The 20850-nt window shown below is 38.3% G+C and overlaps 1 protein-coding gene across 3 annotated transcripts; it reads left to right on the plus strand.

Moving 5' to 3' along the window:
• The first annotated feature begins 2054 nt into the window (after positions 1-2054).
• On the plus strand, positions 2055-20338 carry Aspa (aspartoacylase). 3 transcript variants are annotated; one of them, XM_004672383.2, is made up of 6 exons: positions 2055-2431; positions 4931-5126; positions 7489-7582; positions 11679-11786; positions 15245-15354; positions 19132-20338. In XM_004672383.2, exons 1-6 carry the CDS (start codon positions 2196-2198, stop codon positions 19327-19329), a joined length of 942 nt encoding a protein of 313 aa, XP_004672440.1. In that variant the 5' UTR covers positions 2055-2195; the 3' UTR covers positions 19330-20338. The 3 variants fall into 3 exon arrangements, with proteins under 3 accessions (XP_004672440.1, XP_045015023.1, XP_045015021.1); XM_045159088.1 differs by having other exon boundaries at positions 20170-20338; XM_045159086.1 differs by lacking the exon at positions 19132-20338 and adding an exon at positions 18878-19045.
• Positions 20339-20850: the final 512 nt, after the last annotated feature.

Raw genomic sequence — 20850 nt, forward strand, 5'->3', positions numbered from 1 at the left:
TCTGCTGCTCCAGTTCTAAGGAAATGCTCTCCTTTTTCTAATAAAGCTTCTGGCAGAAGACACAGCCTGTACACAATAAACAGGGTAAGTATTAGAATTATTGTAATTCATTAATTGACCAACAAGTTACTCATTTGGACATGTAGCAGAAACTCTGTGAATGTGAAATGTACTGCCAAATACTGACCTGTGAAATCCCATAAAATAAGCCTCGAAATTCAGGTCACAAGTGCCAGCCATGGGTAAATGACTAAAGCCGCATTTCCAGAGAGACTAGGGCAAAGGACAAAGCAAACTGCAAACCAGGAAGGAGGAAACACAACAGCAGTGTTAATAATTCATCGAAGTAAATTAAGGTTAAAGGAGCATCAGAACTGCCCTTTCTTTGCACTTAATTTCTTTACACTTCATGTTTTCATTGTTTCTGCACCATCTGACATGCTTGGTGTTTTTATGAGGTGGATAGAAAAATCAGAGCCCATAGATAGTTTGTCTTAGATGACAGCAGTAGTTTTAATGGGGAAACTTAGATTTTTGTTCTGCTTTCCTCATCTCTAAGTTATACTCTCTTAAAGGAATTGATTTTTAAGTATTATTAAACATTTATTTCATAGTTCCATCATGTATTTTGTTTGTATGTTTTGTGATTCTATACCATATTTGCTGTTTATGTGAACTCTAAAGGAAAACATTAGAACTTCAGAGGAGTCTAAAAGTAACAGAGATACTCTATTGTCCTGTGGAAAACACTGGACTCAATTAGAAACATAGATCTCTGGCCTAGTTTTCTCCTATGTAACTGGAAACTTAATCAGGTTGCTTCACATCTCCTTCCCTTATCCTACAATGCAGATGTCAAATCAAGCCATTCTACCTTATAAAGTGGTTGTATGAGTATACTGAGCTAATGTGTGTGGAACACTGTAGATTAAACTAGTCTGAATTGCATTGAATTACTCTTGCCAAACAACCTGGCATTACTAATGTATAATATTTTCAGTATTTGAGCATATTTCACTTTCTGGGTGATTGAGCATGAACTTAAGTCAGATTTGGCTTAGTGTTATTTGTTCAAAGGTATGTAATCATCTTAGTATTCTGGATAATTTCCCCTAGTAAAACCCCCTTTGGAACTGTGCCTTCAGTCTCTGCTGCCAATAAATGAGTCTGTGTCTATATAACTCATATGATGTAATGTGTGGGTTGTGAGTGTGTGAGTGTGTGTGTGTGCATGTGCATCATGCACATATGTCCTAAGACATTTTCAGGGATTACAAATATTTGAAAAACTAGTGGCTTTTCATTTGATATCTAAGCAAGATTCTTAAGGAAGTTAACATAAAATGTTAAAAATAAAATTATTAGTGGAGTGTGGTGGTGCACACCTTTAATCCCCGCACTCAGGAGGCAGAAGTAGAAGGATTGCTGTGAGTTTGAGGCCAAACTGGGAGTACATAGTGAATTCCAGGTGAACCTGGGCTAGAGCGAGACCCTACCTCAAAAAAAAAAAACTTCATGAGAAATAAATCAAAGGATGTCTCAAAGTTGCTCTTTCAATTCCAATTCCAGTGATCTCTGATTGGGGCCCTGTGTCTCTGGCTGTGACAAGGCATGCTGAAAGAATGAGTACTGGCCCAAGGAGATGTTGAGCATCTGCCCTTGGCTATTTATAGAAATGACACAAATGAGTCCCAAACAGATTTAGATCATTGAAGGTGCTGAGCTTATTTCAGAAATGTTTTTGAATACTAGTGGAAACAAATACTGAATAAGCCACATTTTAGTATTTTGTGGGGATTAGAATTTGTATATCACTATTATTACAAATAATTATGAAAGCTCTATTGGATGACAATTTAGCTGAACAGAAAACAGCAGAAGGAAAAGTAGGAAACACTAATCTATGACTGTACTTAGATCTACTGACCATCTGAGGGAGTTAGAAGTTTACAACTGCATCTTCAGTTGATCTTTGCATATCTTGATCCAAACATGGAAACAGGCAGGGCTACAGAAGGGTGTGTCCAGAGAATAAATGGAGCTCAGAAATTGTAACTGAAACTTATTTTAGGAAAAAAATTCCACTCAAGGGAATGCTGTACTTTGCACTTTGGTTAACTTCTTTTCTTAGGAAAATAAGCTTTTCATCTCCTCTCTTCTGAATTACAGAGATCAGATAAAACTACTTGGTAAAAATGACCTCTTGTCATGTTGCTAAAGAACCTATAAAAAAGGTTGCTATCTTTGGAGGAACTCATGGGAACGAACTAACAGGAGTATTTCTAGTTAAGCACTGGCTAACGAATGGCGCTGAAATTCAGAGAACAGGACTGGAAGTAAAACCATTTATTACCAACCCAAGAGCAGTGGAGAAGTGTACCAGATATATTGACTGTGATCTGAATCGTGTTTTTAACCTTGAAAATCTTGGGTAAGACTATTTTCTATTATGTGTGAGCATGTGTATGTGTGAAAATGGTGTGTGTGAGAGAAAAGATTTCTGTGCATATAACAAATAGTCATATTTGAACATAGTGGCTATCTAGTAAGATTACTTTCACTTTTAATCATGCTGCATTATAAATAGTACAACTTCCAAAATGAGACATTCACATGCTCATTTGTAAACTTCTTAAAGCATCAGTATTCTTCACTGATTTATCTTTAATTTTCTGGATTCTATACAGTGTATGACAACAAATAAGAAAGGTTTTTATTTTAAAATCATATCTGAAAATACACAGATTTAATAACACTCTGCATTAAATTAGTGTTTTCAGTTATATAAGAAGTTAGGGCCAAACTGAGTTACATGAGACCCTATGTCAAGAAAGAAGGTAGGAAGGAAGGAAGAAAGGGAGGGAAGGAAGGAGGGAGGGAGGGAGGGAAGGAGGAAAGAAAGAAGAAAATAGTTAAGTTGGTGTTACATATATTTGTTAGCTTTGTAGGAAATTATATTAGTACAAATTAACTTTGTGGAATATATGTTTTCCAAGGAACTTACATAACATTCACACTTTGTGTACCAAATCATAATTTTACTAGCACAAGTTTCAATTTCAAAAATGCTTTATCTTTATGATGGAGCTTATAGCAATTCAACTAATGTCCATTTACCTAATATCTATTAACTAATTCATATATCATAAGTAAGATTTGTTGAAGAATGAATCTTGTAATCTGCGTGTTAACTTCTCAAATAACTCTGAAATATACTAGGGTGAGTTTTATTACTATGAACAGCCAATAGTGTGCATTTGATGACAGTAGTATTTTTACTTGAATTCACATTCTGCTGCTTATTTTTAACACTCTTAAGAGGCTAGATAGCTCTATCTCAGGGTAGTTATGAGATACATAAACTAATGGACTTCTCTTATCTTTCCTCTTCTAAATTTATTCCTTTTTCTATATTCCTCATTTCAGTGACAGCATCATTATTCCCTAAATCCCCTGTAGACATCATCTTAGAACCTTCTTCGTACTCCATCCTCCATGTCTGGTAGGTTGGTGAATCCTCCCAAATGTTCCTTATAAGAACTCCACAAGCAGCCAAGTATAGTGGCACAGTCCTGTAACCTCAGCTACTTGGGAGGCTGAAGCAGAACAAGGCCAGCCTGGGCTACAGAGTGCATCAAGGCCAGCCTGGGAAAGTTGGCAAGACCCTACCTCATAATAAATAATAAAAATGGGTGAGGGGGCTTGAGAGATGTCTTAGCAGTTAAGGCTCTTGCCTGTGAAAGCTAAAGATACAGATTTGATTCCCCAGAATCCATGTAAGCCAGATGCACAAGGTGTTCTGGTGTTCATTTGCAGTGGCTAGAGGCCCTAGTGCACCAATTCTCTCCCTCCCACCCTCTCTCTCTCTCTCTCTTTCTCTCTCTCTTTCTCTCTCTCTTTCTCTCTCTCTCTCTCTCTCTCTCATAAATAAAAAAATGGTCTAGCAATATGACTCAGTGAGAGATCACATGCCAAACGTGTCACATGCCTATCATGCTTGTGCCCCTAGGTTCAGTGAAAAATATAAAAGAACTCCTCAAAGTCATCCTTCTTCTCCCTTTTCCCTACATTACTTCATTTCTTTGGGGGACAAATAGAAAATCTCCTTTAAAGACCTGAATGTACTAAGGTTCCCTGCCATCCATTCTCCACATGGTAGCAATTGTGGAAATTTTATGCCTTTTCCCTAATAGAAATTCTTTTAAAGTCTCCTGTCCCATATATGTCTCAGCAACCTAATCTAGGTGGCAATAGAGTATAATGATGAACAAATGAATAAGTTGGTAGGCAGTCTGATATTTTTACTTATCATATAGCTGGATCTTAAAGCTCCCTACTATTCTCTGCTATTTGTAAAATAAAATAGATTCTCTGACCAAGAGTGAGAACAGCTTTGATTGACAGGGAAATGCATAGTGATTTGAGAGACTTCTTTTTTTGGTTTGTCTTTCAAGATAGGGTCTCACTCTAGCTCAGAGTGACCTGGAATTCACTATGTGGTCTCAGAGTGGCCTCAAACTCATGGTGATCCTCCTACCTCTGCCTCCCAAGTGCTGGGATTAAAGGTGTGCGCCTGGCTTTTGAGATACTTCTTGATGTGTATACCTACTCTTCTTATCCAGAGAGCAATGGGGTCTTCTCTCTGGGGTCTATGAGTTTCTTAGCACGGGGTTCTGACTTGGTTACCACTACGAGGTATGAATTCTCTCCCACAGAGCAGGTCTCATATCCAGAGGGCAGTTGGTTACCCACATGGACTGTGTGCCACTACTTACTTCTTTTACAAAGGTTTCAGATAACTTTATGTTTCCTTCACAGATTTTTAATACTTAAGGTTTGACAACTCTTTCTTTGTACACTGTGTTATTATTGTATATCTGGGTTGTCTTAGTCACAATGTTGATAATCGTTTTATTTCTGCTACAAACAGCAAAAGGATGTCAGAGAATCTGCCCTACGAAGTGAGAAGGGCTCAAGAAATAAACCACTTATTTGGTCCAAAAAATAGTGAAGACGGCTATGATATTATTTTTGACCTTCATAACACTACTTCTAATATGGGGTGCACTCTTATTCTTGAAGATTCCAGGAATGACTTTTTAATTCAGATGTTTCACTATATTAAGGTAATGTCAACTTTGCTAATTTATAAGTTAACTTAGGATCCTTACTTTTATGTCATTTGAAGATGTAAATCAATAAGAAAAGGGCCAATGAGAAATTGGATCTATTTCATATCAAGAATGGGAGATGTGGGCTGGAGAGATGGCTTACCAGTTAAGTACTTGCCTGTAAAGCCTAAGGACCCTGGTTTGAGGCTTGATTAGCCAGATGCACAAGGGGGTGTATGCATCTGGAGGCCCTGGTGTGCCCATTCTCTCTCTCTTCTGTCTCTCTCTCTCTCTCCATCTGCCTCTTTTTCTCTCTATCTTTTGCTCTCAAATAAATAAATAAAAATAAGCAATTTTTTAAAAATAAAGAATGGGAGATGAGGTACTACAGCACCAGGATACGGATGCAGTGGTGAAAGCCAAGGGGAAAAGAAAAGAAGTAAAATAAATACAACGTACAAAATATTTGTGGGCTCTTGCATCTATAAATTTATTTATTTATTTATTGGTTTTTCGAGGTAGGGTCTCACTGTAGCCCAGGCTGACCCGGAATTCACTATGGCCTCAGGGTGGTCTTGAACTCACAGCGATCCTCCTACCTCTGCCTCCCAAGTGCTGGGATTAAAGGCATACACCACCACACCCAGCCAACATCTATAAATTTATAAATGTTATCCAGATAGCCATCAAACCATGGGATATTTGGTAAAACCAAGTAAAATTAATACTAAAATTTAAAATTTTTAACAATGAGGTTGAATCATCTCAATTACAGGACTAGTACATTCAAGGAGTTGTCATTTAATGTTGGCTAACACCCCATGATGAAATGATCTGGCTTCCTCTAGTCCTTCCTTGTCCCCACTTGATTCTGATACATATCTGATAGGATTCTGACACACGTCTGGTCATTCAGTATGTATTTCATGAGTACTTCCAGAGTTTGACCATGTAGCCAGGAGCATCTTTTTGTTTATTGGAAATAGCTGGATGCTGACAAGGTTACTAGTCAGTTATCTAAGGGCTCATTATTTTAAACCTCAGAAGTCTACAAAATGAAAATCTCAGCAATCCAGCACCTATAGCTAAAGAAAATATGCTAGAAGCAAACAACAAAGATATGAATTATAAATTGTATGTTTAGTTCTATGTAATATATACCATTCTTTCCTGGGTACTATTATATGAATTAGTAGAAAGAATTAGATCTATGTAGCCAGGAGAACCTGAGGTTAAATCTTGGCTTTCTCACTCATTAATTTGTTTAAAACTTTTTATGGACAATTTTTATAAATTTATATGATGCATTTTGATCATAATTCTCTCCCATTACCTTCTATTGTCTCTAATCCCTGTCTCCCTTCCCCTGAACTAGACCCTCTTCTACCTTGTTGTTTTAGTGTGACACACTACCACTCATTAATTTTGGACAAGATACTCGTCTCCCCAAACCTTGCTTTTATAAAATTCAAATCATTTTAACTTAATAACACCTCATGTGTCTTGTGAAATCCTTTTTTAAGTATTTTTAATTTACTTTTTTTATTTATTAGAGACAGAGAGAGAGTGAGTTAGTGAGAGAGAGAAAGAGAGTGAGTGTGCCAGGGCCTCTAGCCACTGCAAACAAACTCAGATGCATGTGCCACCATATGCATCTGGCTTACATAGGACCTGGAGAACTGAACCTGGGTCCTTAAGCTTCACAGGCAAGTGCCTTAACCACTAAGCCATCTCTCCAGACCATGAAATCCTTTGATGAGATAAAGTATCTAAAGTACTCAAGATGTATTCCATAGCAAAAGTTAACCATTACTTTTGTTTTGACAAGAACTTGATAATGTTTCTGGTAGGAGACCAGAATGCAGCTATCCTCTTTCCCTCATTGAAGGGAAAGCCAAATGCTTTGGTTGCCAGACATGGAAGCTGTATGGCTCATATTCAGTTAAACAAGAGGCTTGACTCAAATTCTCATTCAAATATGCAGGAGAGAGAATCACTCAACATCTGTAGCGACCAGGATCAGAGGGGTGGAAACAGAATTCTTAAAGAAAGGAATACTAATAAATAGTAAGTATAGCCAATGATGAAAGCAAAAGTAACCAAATTTATTCCAAAGGAACCTATATCACTCTTTGGTTATGGGTCTAGAGAAGTACACTTTACCCAGAAATCTATACATAATTTGATTTCATATACAAATCATTTATGTATTTCCAAAGCTATAGTAATACTGGGTTTTCAAAGTGTCTCATAAATGTGACTGGCTAATCTTGGTTGATGAAATAAAACATATTGAAGGTACCAGTGATTGCATAGTAGCAAAGAGAACAAAATATAATTTTTACGTAGTAAGAAAGATGTTTTGAATTCCTTTCAGACTTCTTTGGCTCCATTACCCTGCTACATTTATCTTATTGATCATCCTTCTCTCAAATATGCAACTACTCGTTCTATTGCCAAGTATCCTGTTGGTAAGTCACACTCCTTTTACCCTAACTGAATAAAATGTATCCCAGCTGTGGTGGTTTAAATGTACTGTCCCCTATAGGCTTGTGTGTTTTGAATACATGGTCCCCAGCAGGTGGCAATTTGGGAAAGTTGCAGAGCGTTTGGGCAGTAAAGGTGCAGTGATAGCTTAATTCTCTCTTGCTGCTGCTTCCCAGCTCAATGACAAGATGTAATGTCCAGTTGTCTGCTCTGCCATGCTTTCTCCTCCATGGTGAAAGTTTCCCTCAAAACTGTAAGCTGAAATAAACACTTTGTTTCCATGAGCTGTTTCTGGTCAGATGTTTTATCCCAGAAATGAGAAGGTAACTGCTATAGTTGCTGGACTCTAAATAAAGAAAAGATTTATTTATGTACGTTGTGGGGTATGTATACCACAGTGTATAGAGGTCAGAGGATAACTTCAAAGCATCCATCCTCTCCCTCTGGTTTTGCCATTATGTGCACATCTTTCATTACAGGAGGCACATTGGGATCACAGGTGTGTGGACCATTTTGTGTCCAGCTTTCTGTGGGTGGTAGAAGGATTAAACTTGGGTCATCAGGCTTGCACTTAAGCAGCTTTAACTGCTGAACCATCTTTTGAGCCTCCAAGAAAATTTTTTTTTTTTTTTTTGGTTTTTCGAGGTAGGGTCTCACTCTGGTCCAGGCTGACCTGGAATTAACTCTGTCATCTCAGGGTGGCCTTGAACTCACGGCGATCCTCCTACCTCTGCCTCCCGAGTGCTGGGATTAAAGGCGTGCGCCACCACGCCCGGCAAAAATTTTATTTTTATGAGAGAGAGGGAGAGATAATTGGAGCACTAGGGCCTTTCTTCACTGAAATCAAACTCCATATGTGTGTGCCATCTTGTACACATTGGTGACCTTGTGTACATGTATCACCTTGTGTGTCTGTCTTACATGAGTTCTAGGGAGTCAAACCTGGGTCCTTAGGTTTTGCAGTCAAGTACCACCTTAATAACTAAGCCATCTCTCCAGCCCAAAACTTTATTTATGCATTTACTTATTTATTTATTTATTTGACAGAGAGAAAGAGAGAGAGGTAGATAAAGAGAATGGGCATGCCAGAGCCTCTAGCCACTGCAAATGAACTCCAGACACCTGCACCACCTTGTACATTTGGCTTTATGTGAATCCCAGGGAATCAAACCTGGGTCCTTTGTTGGCAAGCACCTTAACCTCTAAGAAATCTCTCCAGCTATGTTAAAATAATATTTATATGGGCTGTGGAGATTGCCCAGTGGTTAAAGGCACTTGCTTGTAAAGCCTATAGGGACTGATCCAAATCCCAGTACCCATGTAAAGCCAGATATACAAAGTGGAACATACCTCTGGAGTTCATTTGCAGTGGAAGGACACCCTGGCATACCCATTCCCTCTCTCTCAGTCTCTCTCCCTCTCTCTCTCTCTCTCTCTCTCATACACACACACAAATAAATTTAATTTAATTTAAAACTAACATTGTGGGGACTGGAGAGATGGCTTAGCAGTTAAGGCACTTGCCTATGAAGCCTAAGGACCCAAGTTCAATTCTTCAGTATGCACGTAAGCTAGATGCACAAGGTGATACATGCACCTAGAGTTCCTTTGCAGTGACTAGAGATCCTGGCATTCCCATTCTCTCTTTATGTACACCCCCCCCTCTCTCAAATAAGTAAATAAATAAATAATTTTTTAAACTCGTTTTAAAAAATGCCTTTAATCTCAACATTCAGGAGGCTGAGGAAGGAAGATTGCAGTGAGTTCAAGGTGAGCCTGGAGCTTCAGAGAGAGAGAGTCCCAAGTCAGCTCAATATGCATTGAGACCCTGCCTTGAAAAAGACAAAAAAAAATGAATATTTAGAACTGGATAGATGACTTAGTAGTTAAGGTGCTTGCCTGCAAAGTCTAAGGACCCAGGTTTGATTCCTCAGTACTCATGTAAGCAGATGCACAAGGTGACACATGCATCTAGAGTTTATTTGCAGTTGCTACAGGCCTTGGTGCACTCATTCATTCTCTCTCTCCCCCCACCCTTTTTCTCTCTCAAATAAATGTTTAATTTTTTACAAAATAACATTTATATGCACCTTGTATATCATTAATGTTTGTAACTCTCAGATGATAAGCAAGTTAATCCCATGCAGGCTGTAACTATTCCTAATTTCCTCAATTTCTCTGAGAAGCTTTCTGGGTTTGTTCATATTGTTTCCTTTGCTACAATGTCTAGTCATTCAAATTATTCTGATTCTGCTCTTCCCCAAGACTCAAGTGAAATGTCACCTTCTGTGAAATTTTCTCTGACTTCACTCCACTGAACTATTATTGCAAAAATTTGAACATTCAATGATGTTTATTTTGTGTCTGAAACCAATACCATGCTAGATCTAAAGCTATAATAATGGACATCTTAAAAGAGCTTAGTATCTAATGAGAAGATGGCCAAAAAAAAAAAAAAAACCCAGATAATTACTTCATTATAATAAATGACCATAGTGAGGGTAATTTCATTCTCTTTCTTGAAATACCTATTTGCATAATTCTCTGCCAATACACATAATTAAATTACTATTACAACTTAAAATCTATTTTGTTAGATCTCAGATAGTCTGTCTGTATCTCTCTCTAAGACAAGAATATGTAGAATACTTTTGGCTATAAGTAACTCCATTGGCTTAAACAATAATATAAATGCATTATTTTCTATAACAGCTCAACGATATCATGAGGGACTAGTTTCTTTTTATTTCTGGTGCGCCATCTTTAGTAGTCCTTAGTTGTCCCCATAGCTACAAGATATTCACTGTAGTTCCAAGCATCACATGCCAGTTTGACAGTATGTAATGGAATAAAAGAGACCCTAAGGAATTCTCCTGCAGAGCTTTCATTCTGGGCCCTCCATCAGAACTGAGTCACACATCCATTCTTTAATCAATCACAAGACTGCTAGGCTTCATGTAACTGACATTGAAGCTACTGAATATTTACCTGAATTGGGGGGAGGAGCTAACTTACCTTGAAGAATGAACATTCAACCAAAATTAGAATTCTATTCGAATGGGAGCAGATCAGATGAATTTGAGGTGGGCAATATCTATAATATACACAAGGCATATCCATAACCACTTTTGCACAATTGCTCATGTTATCTATGCACATATGCATACTTTACCAATATTTAGGATACCATATGCTTAAATGTCTATGCACACATACAAGCAAACTAAGCACAACATAGTTTTAAATGAAGATTAGAGGATATAATAAGATTTTGTGAATTAGAAAATAATAGAAACTAGTGAAAATAAGATGGGAATTAAAGAATGTATGTGAATTGAATGGAATAAAAATGAGCATGGGCAATATTCCACTTGGTAAATGGTTTGAAGAATGGAGAAGATAATGATTGGCAGGGTGACTGTGGGAGATTAGAACAGGAGAAAGAGACTAGAGAGGTGATTTTTAGAAAGAATATTTCATAGGTATGGAAATGAATGTTTAACTACCACATGAACTAACCTAATAATAGAGGCATAGTTTTATTAGGGATAGAAGAAATGAATACAGTTCTCTACAGAAAATAGAAGCCATCACATGATCCTGTCAAGATGAGTTGTGATAGTAAGACAAGAATATTGCCCCAGAGTCACATATATTGTCATGTTAACTGAAACCCACGACTCAGCTAGCCAGATTTCTGATGACAGTATCATCCTTCCTCCACTTAATGTTAAATATGAGGCCTGTGACCATTTCTCTTTGAGGCGAACTATTATTTTGTCAGCCTAACTTTGTATCTTTTACTATATAATAATTTTTAATATTTTGAAAATATTGAAGGACATTCAAAGAAAAAATGACACTGAGTTCTTACTACTATAACACAACTCTGATTTTTTTCTGTATTTTTTATTTACTATGCATGTAACTTTAACTTTACCCTATTTTCCATGATACTAGTCTTTAAATAATTTTTAAAGCTTAACAATGGTATTGTAGATCTCTGTACTATAAAATGTTTAAATTTATAACATATTCTAATACTTATGTAAATATGATTGGATTTCCTCCTGACTGTAGGCATAGAAGTTGGTCCCCAGCCTCAAGGTGTTTTAAGAGCTGATATTTTGGATCAAATGAGAAAAATGATTAAACATGCTCTTGATTTTATATATGATTTCAATGAAGGTAAGTGAAGTCTGCGAGCTGTGTCCTTGAATGTATGACTTAACCATAGGTATGTGTGTATATATGGGAGGGGATATAAAACCATTAAACATTGAAATCATAATGAAACCAAGGTCAAATTTGTTATGCTCATAATCTTAAATGTTTTTCTTTTCCTTTTTGTTTTTTATAAGTTTCTGTTTGATTTGGTTTTGTTTTTAACACAAGGTCTCACTATGTATCTCAAGCTGGTCTCAAACTCACAATCCTCCTGCCTCCACCTCCTGCATGATGTGATTAGAGGTGTATACCATACACAGATCTTAGATTCTTTCTGAAGATTTTTTAGCAATTCCTCAGTGACTAATATACACATTCAAAAAAAGTATTGGCTAAATAAAGCCTTCAAATTAAGTCATTTCCTATTACTCTTCATTCTACAAAGAATGACTAGGAAATGCAAATGTCCCAATAAACATAAGAAAAGACATGCAGCATCATGATTAATCAAAGAAGTGCACAGTAAAGTGAGAAACCATATTTCCTCATTATATGGGGGAAAGATTAAAATCTTATTATATCAAATGTTAGTAAAGATGTAGGAAAATGGAATATATAAATTAGTAAGTTCCCTTTAGATGCTAATTTTAAAGTATCTACTTCTAAAAATGCATAAATCTTATGACCTGGTATTGCCCATCTCAACAAAGGCACAAGTACACACACATACACAAATACACACACACACTGTGTTGATTGGGAGTGGTTATTGGTAATTGTGACTCTGTAACAGCAAATGATAGAAATTACCTAAGTGTTAGCAGCTATGAACAATTAAATAAACAGACATGGATGAATCTTTAAAACATGTTAATTAAAAAAAAACAAGATGCAAACCAAAACAAACAATAAATCAACTGACTTTAAAATAATAATGGTAAGGCCTGCAAAGTCTAACAACCTGGGTTCCATTCCCCAGTACTCATATAAAGCTAGATGCACAAAATAGCACACATATATGGAGCCATTCTCTCTCTCTCTCTCTCTCCTTGCAAATAAATAAAGAAAGTAAAAAAAGATAATAACAGTAATGGTAATCTGGGCAAGTTGGTATATGTCTGTAATATCAGCATTGGGAAAGCTGAGGCAGGAATATCATGAGTCCAAGGCCAACTTCGACTACATAGCAAGACCTTGTCTTTTTTTTTGTTTTAATTTATTAGTTTTCTTTTCAGCAAATACAGGCAGTTTGGTACCGTTGTTTAGGTTCATCCATGACCTACCCCCTCCCAATGACCCCTCCTTGTTGATGTAAATGGGTCGTGCATTGTGGAGTTAGCCCACAGCTATTGGTACGATAAATGTCTCTGCATATCATGACCCAACATGTGACTATGACATTCTTTCCGCCCCCTCTTCCACAAAATTTCCCTGAGCCATGTTGGGTTCATTTTTCGTCTGCTTCAGTGCTGAGGTGTTGGGGGCCTCTGAGGCTCTGGCTCTCTGGTTTGGTAGGAGTTGATTTTTCTCTGTGTTGGTCTCCTTCCCCTTTGTGCTGGTATCCGGTTCATCAGGAAAACATCACCCTTGCTTGTTTCGCCAATTGTCCTTAGTTTCAGTCGGGCCCCTTTTGAGGTATGTTGGGGCAGCTCTCTCCTTAGGATCTGCATCTATCTGAAAAAGAGAAGCAGATTCTCCAACCGAGAGTAAGTTAGCACCCGGAAAATTGAGATAACACTTTTTTAATAGAGAGTTTAATAGTTGTAGGCCCTCTTGTACCCCATGATTGATGTAGCTTGATATTGGAGAGAGGACTTTTCGACAAAGGCCCGAACAATATAGGCTGGAAAAAAGATAGCATCTTCAACAAATGGTGCTGGACAAACTGGATAACCACATGCAGGAAACTGAAACTTGATCCACACATTTCACCATGCACTATACTCAAATCCAAATGGATCAAAAACCTCAACATAAGACCAGAAACTCGAATACTACTGGAAGAAAATTTAGGAAGTACTTTCCATGATATAGGAATAGAAAAAGACTTCCTGAACAAAACCCCAGTGGCTCAAGATCTTAAACAGTCACTCAACCAATGGGATCATATGAAGCTGAAGAGTTTCTTTACAGACAAGCAAATAATAAGCAAAGCCAATAGATTACCCACAGAATGGGAGAAAATATTTACGGGTTATCCAACTGATAGAGGCCTAATCTCTAGAATCTACAAAGAACTCAAAAATCTAAACAATAAGAAGACAAACACCCCACTCACAAGATGGGGCAAAGAGATGAGCAGGCAGTTCACAGAGTTGAAATACAAATGGCAAACACACACTTAATAAAACGTTCATCATCCCTAATCATCAGAGAAATGCAAATTAAAACAACTATGAGATTCCACCTTACCCCAATAAGGATAGCAAACATCAAAAAAGACCTTGTCTTTAAAGTAGTGAATTAATTAATTAACAATCACCTGCTAGAATACATATACATATGTGCTAATATATATAAAATGTTCTACAATAAAACAGAGCAAACTGCCATAGTGATTATGAAGAAGAATAACAAGCCAGGCTGTTTTAGCTGTATTCATTAAGAATAACATATCCATGTATTATTTCTGTAATACCAAGTAAACGGAGACTAGTGAAGAGGTAATGGAACTGATGTACATCTAAGTACATTATGTATGTACTTAGAAATCTGTTAATTACAAGAAAATTTACTTTAAAATTGAAAATGCACTAAAATTCTGAGATATCCTATGTAAATAATGATTCCAACATACCAAGTGGAAATTGTTGGGGAGTAATTATGGTGATGTAACTCAGGTATAGCTCAGTGTCTATGGGGAGAATAATTCCCTAGCCTTAGATGTGCACTCTCCTGCAATACAGAAACTTCTATGCTTGGGTATCTTTCTTTTGACCTCCCCCCAAAATTCCTGCAAACAAAAAATTAGCTGTTCACCATCTTTGAGGACAGGTTCTATACTCTCTAGTGGTACTATTGATCAAGAAACACAAATAGTAAACGTGGAACTACTGTATGTTAAGAAACGACATATCTAAAAGGTTGGAGGCCATAAGCCTGAGTGGTAAACATGGTTTCCAAATCATGGTCCATATTCCCTATTACATGGGTAGGGAGTGGCAGCTACAGGACACCCTGCTCTTCATCCCTGCATCAACCAGGCAGTTCTCTCTCCATCTCAGATCATGTGGCCTCCAGATGACCTGCCAGCTCACCCTGCATGTGTGAGCAAGACAGTCGAGTCAGTCAAAGCCTGTCTAGATCAGAGGTACTGCCCCACCAACCCACAGAATCAATAGCATTTACATAAGTCAGAAGATCTGAACTCCAGTGCGTGGCAAGCACTTTATGGTCTGGGCCATCTCCTCAGCCTCTTAGATTCCCCTTTTTAGATTTTTTTTCTAAGTTTCTATTAACACACCGAATTTTTTTCATAGGAAAAGAATTTCCTCCTTGTGCTATTGAAGTGTATAAAATAATAGAGAAAGTTGATTATCCCAGGAATGAAAGTGGAGAAATTGAAGCTGTTATCCATCCTAATCTGCAGGTAACACTTACTGTATCTTACTTTTCTTATTGTTTTTGAGACAGTGTCTCACTGTAGTCCAGGCTGAACTGGAACTCACTCTGTAGCCCAGGCTGGTTTCAGTCTCATGGCAATCCTCCTACTCCAGACTCCCAAATGCTTAGGATTATGGACATGAGCCACCATCAGCTTTAGTATTTCTTTAAAACGTTCAAAATAATAATGTTCTACCTTTGAGTAGAACTGCACAGCTTATATGATTTTGTACACATTAGCTAATTTATTAATATTCAAAGTGTTGTATTTGTCAGTTTTCACACCACTATAATGAAATAACTGAAGCAAATAATTTACAAAGAAAAACAGTCTTACTTAGCTCAGCATCTTGGAGATTCCAGTTCATTGCTCTAGGATCTCTGGCAGAAGTACTGGATGTCAGTAATAAAGGGAAGTGTATGGTAGAGTGAACTGCTCACACCAGGAGCCAAAAAGCAAAGTGACTGTGACAATCCCTTCAAGGACAAATCTTTAATGACCTAATGACCTGCCATGCAGATCACCTCCTAAAGGCCCACTGTACCTCCTAATAGCACCACCCTGGGGACCAAGACTTTAACACCTGGACTTTTCAGAGGAGCTACCTATATCCAAACTACAGCAGGAAGGCATTCAGACATTCTCTCGGTACTAACTGAATATAACCTGAGCTGGCCCTGATACTACACTAGTGGCCATGGTCTGTAGTCTCATGGGACTTATAGTCTGAACACACTAAAGTCTAGTGTCCTGTCGAGAAATGAAGATAGTCAAATGCTATAACCTCGTAATGAGGTGGCTGATCAAGACCTCTCAGAGAGTGAAATTCCTGTGCATGTGGAATTAGTAAGAATAATTATTTCCATCTTATTTTGCATTTTATTTTTGTTTTCATTTATTGTTTTTGAAACCAGTTTTGCCTATGCAGCCATACTATCATCAAACTCACAATCCTACCTCAGCCTCCCAAAATTAGAATTACCAAAGTGAGTCACCATGCCTGGCTCTGACTTTTAACTTTTCAGCCCCTATATTCTTACATTAAAATAGACATTGAAAGATTGGGGCGGTTTCTCAGTTTTCAAAGGTGCTTGCTTGCAAAGCCTACCAGCCTGGGTTCCATGCCCCAGCCACACATATAAAGCCAGATGGGCATTTGCTTGCAATGGAAAGACACCCTGATGTACCTATACATACCTGCATACATACATACATACATACATACATTTTAAAATTAAAATAGACATTGACCCTGGCCTAGGGGTATATGCCTATAATCCCAACATTTGGAAAGCTGACACAGAAGTATCATAAATTCTAGGACAACCTAGGCTGCTTAGAAAGACCCTATCTTCAAAAAGAAGAGGGAGGGAAAGCTAGAGGAAGGGAGAAGAGAAGAAGTTACAACAGTCCCATATCTACAAGCTAAAGTTCTTTGCAATTAACCACATTGTTGCACATACCTCCCTGTAGTCACCACTGAATAAGTTAGAGAAAAGCAATCAAAACCTGTTTCTCTGGGACATTCCTGGGACTGTCTATGACTCTCCTTGTATGCCTTGTATGGTGAATAATGATATAGTGAAAGAGCAAGAAAAGGCTTTAAGGAGGGTAAAGAGACTTTTCTAGACTTAAGTCTAGAAAGGGTAAGCTGGACGGAGGGGGAAGCAGAAGAAGCAAAGATTCCAAATGCTAAAATACCCACTCCCCACTGTGATACCTCAGAGCTCAGAGGTGGAATAGACCAAGCTGGTTATCTGGTAAGGGACTTTTCAACACTGACCACGCATTACCTAGAGAACTTTCTAAAAATGAATAATGCCAAGATTCTGAGATGATCTAGCTTTACTGGCTTGAGCAATGGGGGCTGAAAACCATGGATCCAGTTCAAATTCCTGTTTAATGATTTGATAGTCATCCAGGCATGCATCCTGCCCATAAATGAAACTTGTGAGCAAATTCTGCCTTGTGGCTTAATAGGAGTCACGTGGAACCAAAAGAAAGAACCTTGGGCAATGTTTTAAAGATTAGGTCTGGGAGAAGAAGGAGGAAAGCCCATGATTATTAGCAAGTAAAAGAAATTCAGGCCGCACTGATGATATCATCAAAAGCAAAAACACTTGGAATTTTTCAAATTTATTTTCCTTAGGGATATTTTTAAATTTTATTTATTTATTTTAAGAGAGAAAAAGAGGTAGATAAAGAAAATGAGAATGGGCATGCCAGGGCCTCTAGACACTGCAAACAAACTCCAGATACATGCGTCACCTTGTGCATCTGGTTTTCTGTGGGTACTGGGGAATCAAACCTGGGTCCTTTGGCTTTGTCAGCAAGCACTGTAACTGCTAAGCCATCTCTCCAGCCCCATCTCAAGGATATCCTTGGAAAGCACAAAAGCAATCATGAGGGGCTGGAGAGATGGCTTAGCGGTTAAGCGCTTGCCTGTGAAGCTTAAGGACCCCGGTTCGAGGCTCGGTTCCCCAGGTCCCACATTAGCCAGATGCACAAGGGGGCGCACGCGTCTGGAGTTTGTTTGCAGAGGCTGGAAGCCCTGGCGCGCCCATTCTCTCTCTCCCTCTATCTGTCTTTCTCTCTGTGTCTGTCACTCTCAAATAAATAAATAAATAATTTTTTTTTAAATTTATTAAAAAAACAAAAGCAATCATGAGGAGGTTAATGAGATCAGTAACCAACTGAGTTAGTGGCAGGTCCTGGAAATCAAGAAGATCATTTGAAAGAGATGGATAATAAGGAATGGCTCAAATCAGGCCTGGTGGCACAGGTTTATAATTCTAGCTACTCGGGATCAAAAATTCAAAGCCTACCTGGGCAAATTAGTGAAACACTGTCTTAAAATAAAAAGTAGGGCTGGAGAGATGGTTCAGTGGTTAAGGAACTTGCCTGCAAAACCTAATGGCCTAGGTTTGATTCTCCAGTAACCAAGCAAAGCCAGATGTTACAAGATGGCACATGCATCTGCAGTTCGTTTGCAGTAGCTGGAGGCCCTGGCACACCCATTCTTTCTGACTCTCTTCTTTTTCTCTCTGCTTGCAAACAAATAAATAAAAATATTTTAAAAAGTAAAAAGAAGGCTGGGGATATAACCTTCTTTAATGGTAGAGCACATGCCTGCATGTGCTAATTCCTGGTGCCACAAAAGGCTGGTTTCTACAGGATGGATTGATGGGCTCATTATCTCAATATTTTTGAATGACTGCTAAGCCTGTTCTGGTCTCTGAGATGCAAGATTCTAATTTTGTGTATCTGAGATGGGACCAGCCCCTCTCCCAATGAGTGTATATATTATGCATATTACTCCTAAGTCCTCATAATGTGAAGCTGGCGTTGAAAACAGTCACTATGAGGCAGCCATTCTCAAATGTCAATGTCATGTACATGAATCTCTAAAAGCTATTTACATGAAGAGTTTTAGTATGTCTGCTGCAGGGAGAGAAATTCTGCTTTCCTAGCACACTCCCAGTGATGCTAATGCTACTGGCAATGTTAGGTATGCAGAATCAAGACCCTGCCCTGGCCTGTGGAATCAGAATCTGCAGCATGAGCAACTCCCCGGGGGGCTTTGCAGGCACATCCAAGCTGGAGAAAAGGCTCTTCGGTTCTTATGGTCTGTCAGCATGGGTTAGAAGAAGGTTCACATGCTTCTCAATGCATCTTCCACATACCTCACCTCCTTCAATAAACAGTGTTAGTTGTCTCTTCTAATTTTAAAGTAATTTATTAATTTTGATTGTCTTCTGAGAGGATCAAGACTGGAAACCGTTACACCCTGGGGATCCCGTGTTTGTGTCACTTGATGGAAAGATGATTCCGCTGGGTGGAGACTGTACCGTGTACCCTGTGTTTGTGAATGAGGCTGCATATTATGAAAAGAAAGAAGCTTTCGCCAAGACAATTAAACTGACACTCAGTGCAAAAAGCATTTGCTCCTCTTTCCACTAGAAATCACTGCTAGCTCACCGTTATAGGGCATCTTGAAAACTTCTAGAATCTGTGAGCTGTTCAAGAGCATGCTTGTGCCTTATTCTAGTTCATCTCCAAGTCCCCTGGCCCATGCCTCACACAGTAAGCATGCAGACCAGGAAAGGGGAAGAATTAATTAGTGAATGCCTTTTAAGGATATCATATTTTATGTGTAGCTTATTCAAAGAAGTATACTTCTTATTTCTATACAGCTGTCTATACATGACACTTTGATAGCTTACATTGTTATTAATAAATACCCTTTACATTCAAACCATAAAATGAAAATAGATACTATATGCAAAGTTACCCACTTGGACATACAATGAGACAGAATGAAAGAGATTTTCAATTAATATTTAAATGCTACTAGAAATTAACAGTACATATTAGGTATGTTAAATTTTTGATATTTGAATTAATGACAGTATATTAAATATCCATTCTATAAGCTTCAGAAGTGGTTGTGATGTCTGTGAGAAATGTTAAATGTTCTTCTTTGGGAGGTGAAATATGAAGGGGAAATGAGGGTTGACTGTAAAGGTGGCACATGGATAGACATCTCAAGCTTACCGTCCTTCTCTACAAACTTGGGAAGAGGCATATTCTTTGCAATCATCATTTTGAAAGAACATTCTTGCCCTGATTGAGGTCTTCAGTCTGCATAGGAGCCACCCCCCAAGGTGGAGAAGACTAGAAACAGAGGGCAACGGGCACTAGTGGAAATATGACCCAAACTCATGACTTGGATTGCAAATATGTTTCCAAGGAGTTCTGCCATGTCTTAAGTGCCTTATCTCCCATGATTCTTCTCTTCAGAGTACCTGTGACTGAAGACTGCCTCCCTTTCCAGTCCCTCCATTTCCCTCTCCTCTCCTCCTCTCGGAAGCCACAGTAGTCAAGTAAGGAACATTGTTATCCCATGATTTGAACTCCAAAAAACATTCTTTGGAATAGATTTTTACATCACTGTCTACAGTGTACTAAGTGCCCAATACATACATACACACACACACACACACACACACACACACACACACACACATTTTCATGCTTCCAGAACAAAACCTACTGAGCCAATTTCACCCCATACTCGATGGGTTTTTTGTTTGTTTATTTGCTGTTGAGGTAGGGTCTCACTGTAGTCCAGCCTGTCCTGGAACACACTCTGTAGCCCCAAGCTGCCCTTAAACTCACTGTGATCCTCCTACATCTGCCTCCCCAGTACTGGGATTAAAGGAGTGTACCACCACAGTGACTTCAGTGTTTTATAAAACACAATTGTGTGGTTTCTAAAGTTTTTAACATCTGTTCTGTACTTTGCCTTCTGGATGTGGCTGTAGAACGTAGCAGCTACCAGTCAGCTTCTGCTGGTGACTTTCACCAAGCTTCCTTCTCTGGTGTGGTTGCTGCTTTATTGTATTCCGTCATCCACACTCAGTCATTTTTTTCCCAAAAGTAAATTAGATTAAGAATACTTTACTCTTCCATCAGGTCTTA

The sequence above is a fragment of the Jaculus jaculus genome, chromosome 9, assembly GCF_020740685.1.
Source record: "Jaculus jaculus isolate mJacJac1 chromosome 9, mJacJac1.mat.Y.cur, whole genome shotgun sequence".
Lineage (NCBI taxonomy): Eukaryota > Metazoa > Chordata > Mammalia > Rodentia > Dipodidae > Jaculus > Jaculus jaculus.

Bases quoted from the DNA above. Each gene is read 5' to 3' on its own strand.
- Aspa (XM_004672383.2), top strand. From the start codon at position 2,196: ATGACCTCTTGTCATGTTGCTAAAGAACCTATAAAAAAGGTTGCTATC. The intron at 2,432-4,930 runs GTAAGACTATTT...TGCTACAAACAG, and splicing joins TTTAACCTTGAAAATCTTGG to CAAAAGGATGTCAGAGAATC. The intron at 7,583-11,678 runs GTAAGTCACACT...TCCTGACTGTAG, and splicing joins TATTGCCAAGTATCCTGTTG to GCATAGAAGTTGGTCCCCAG.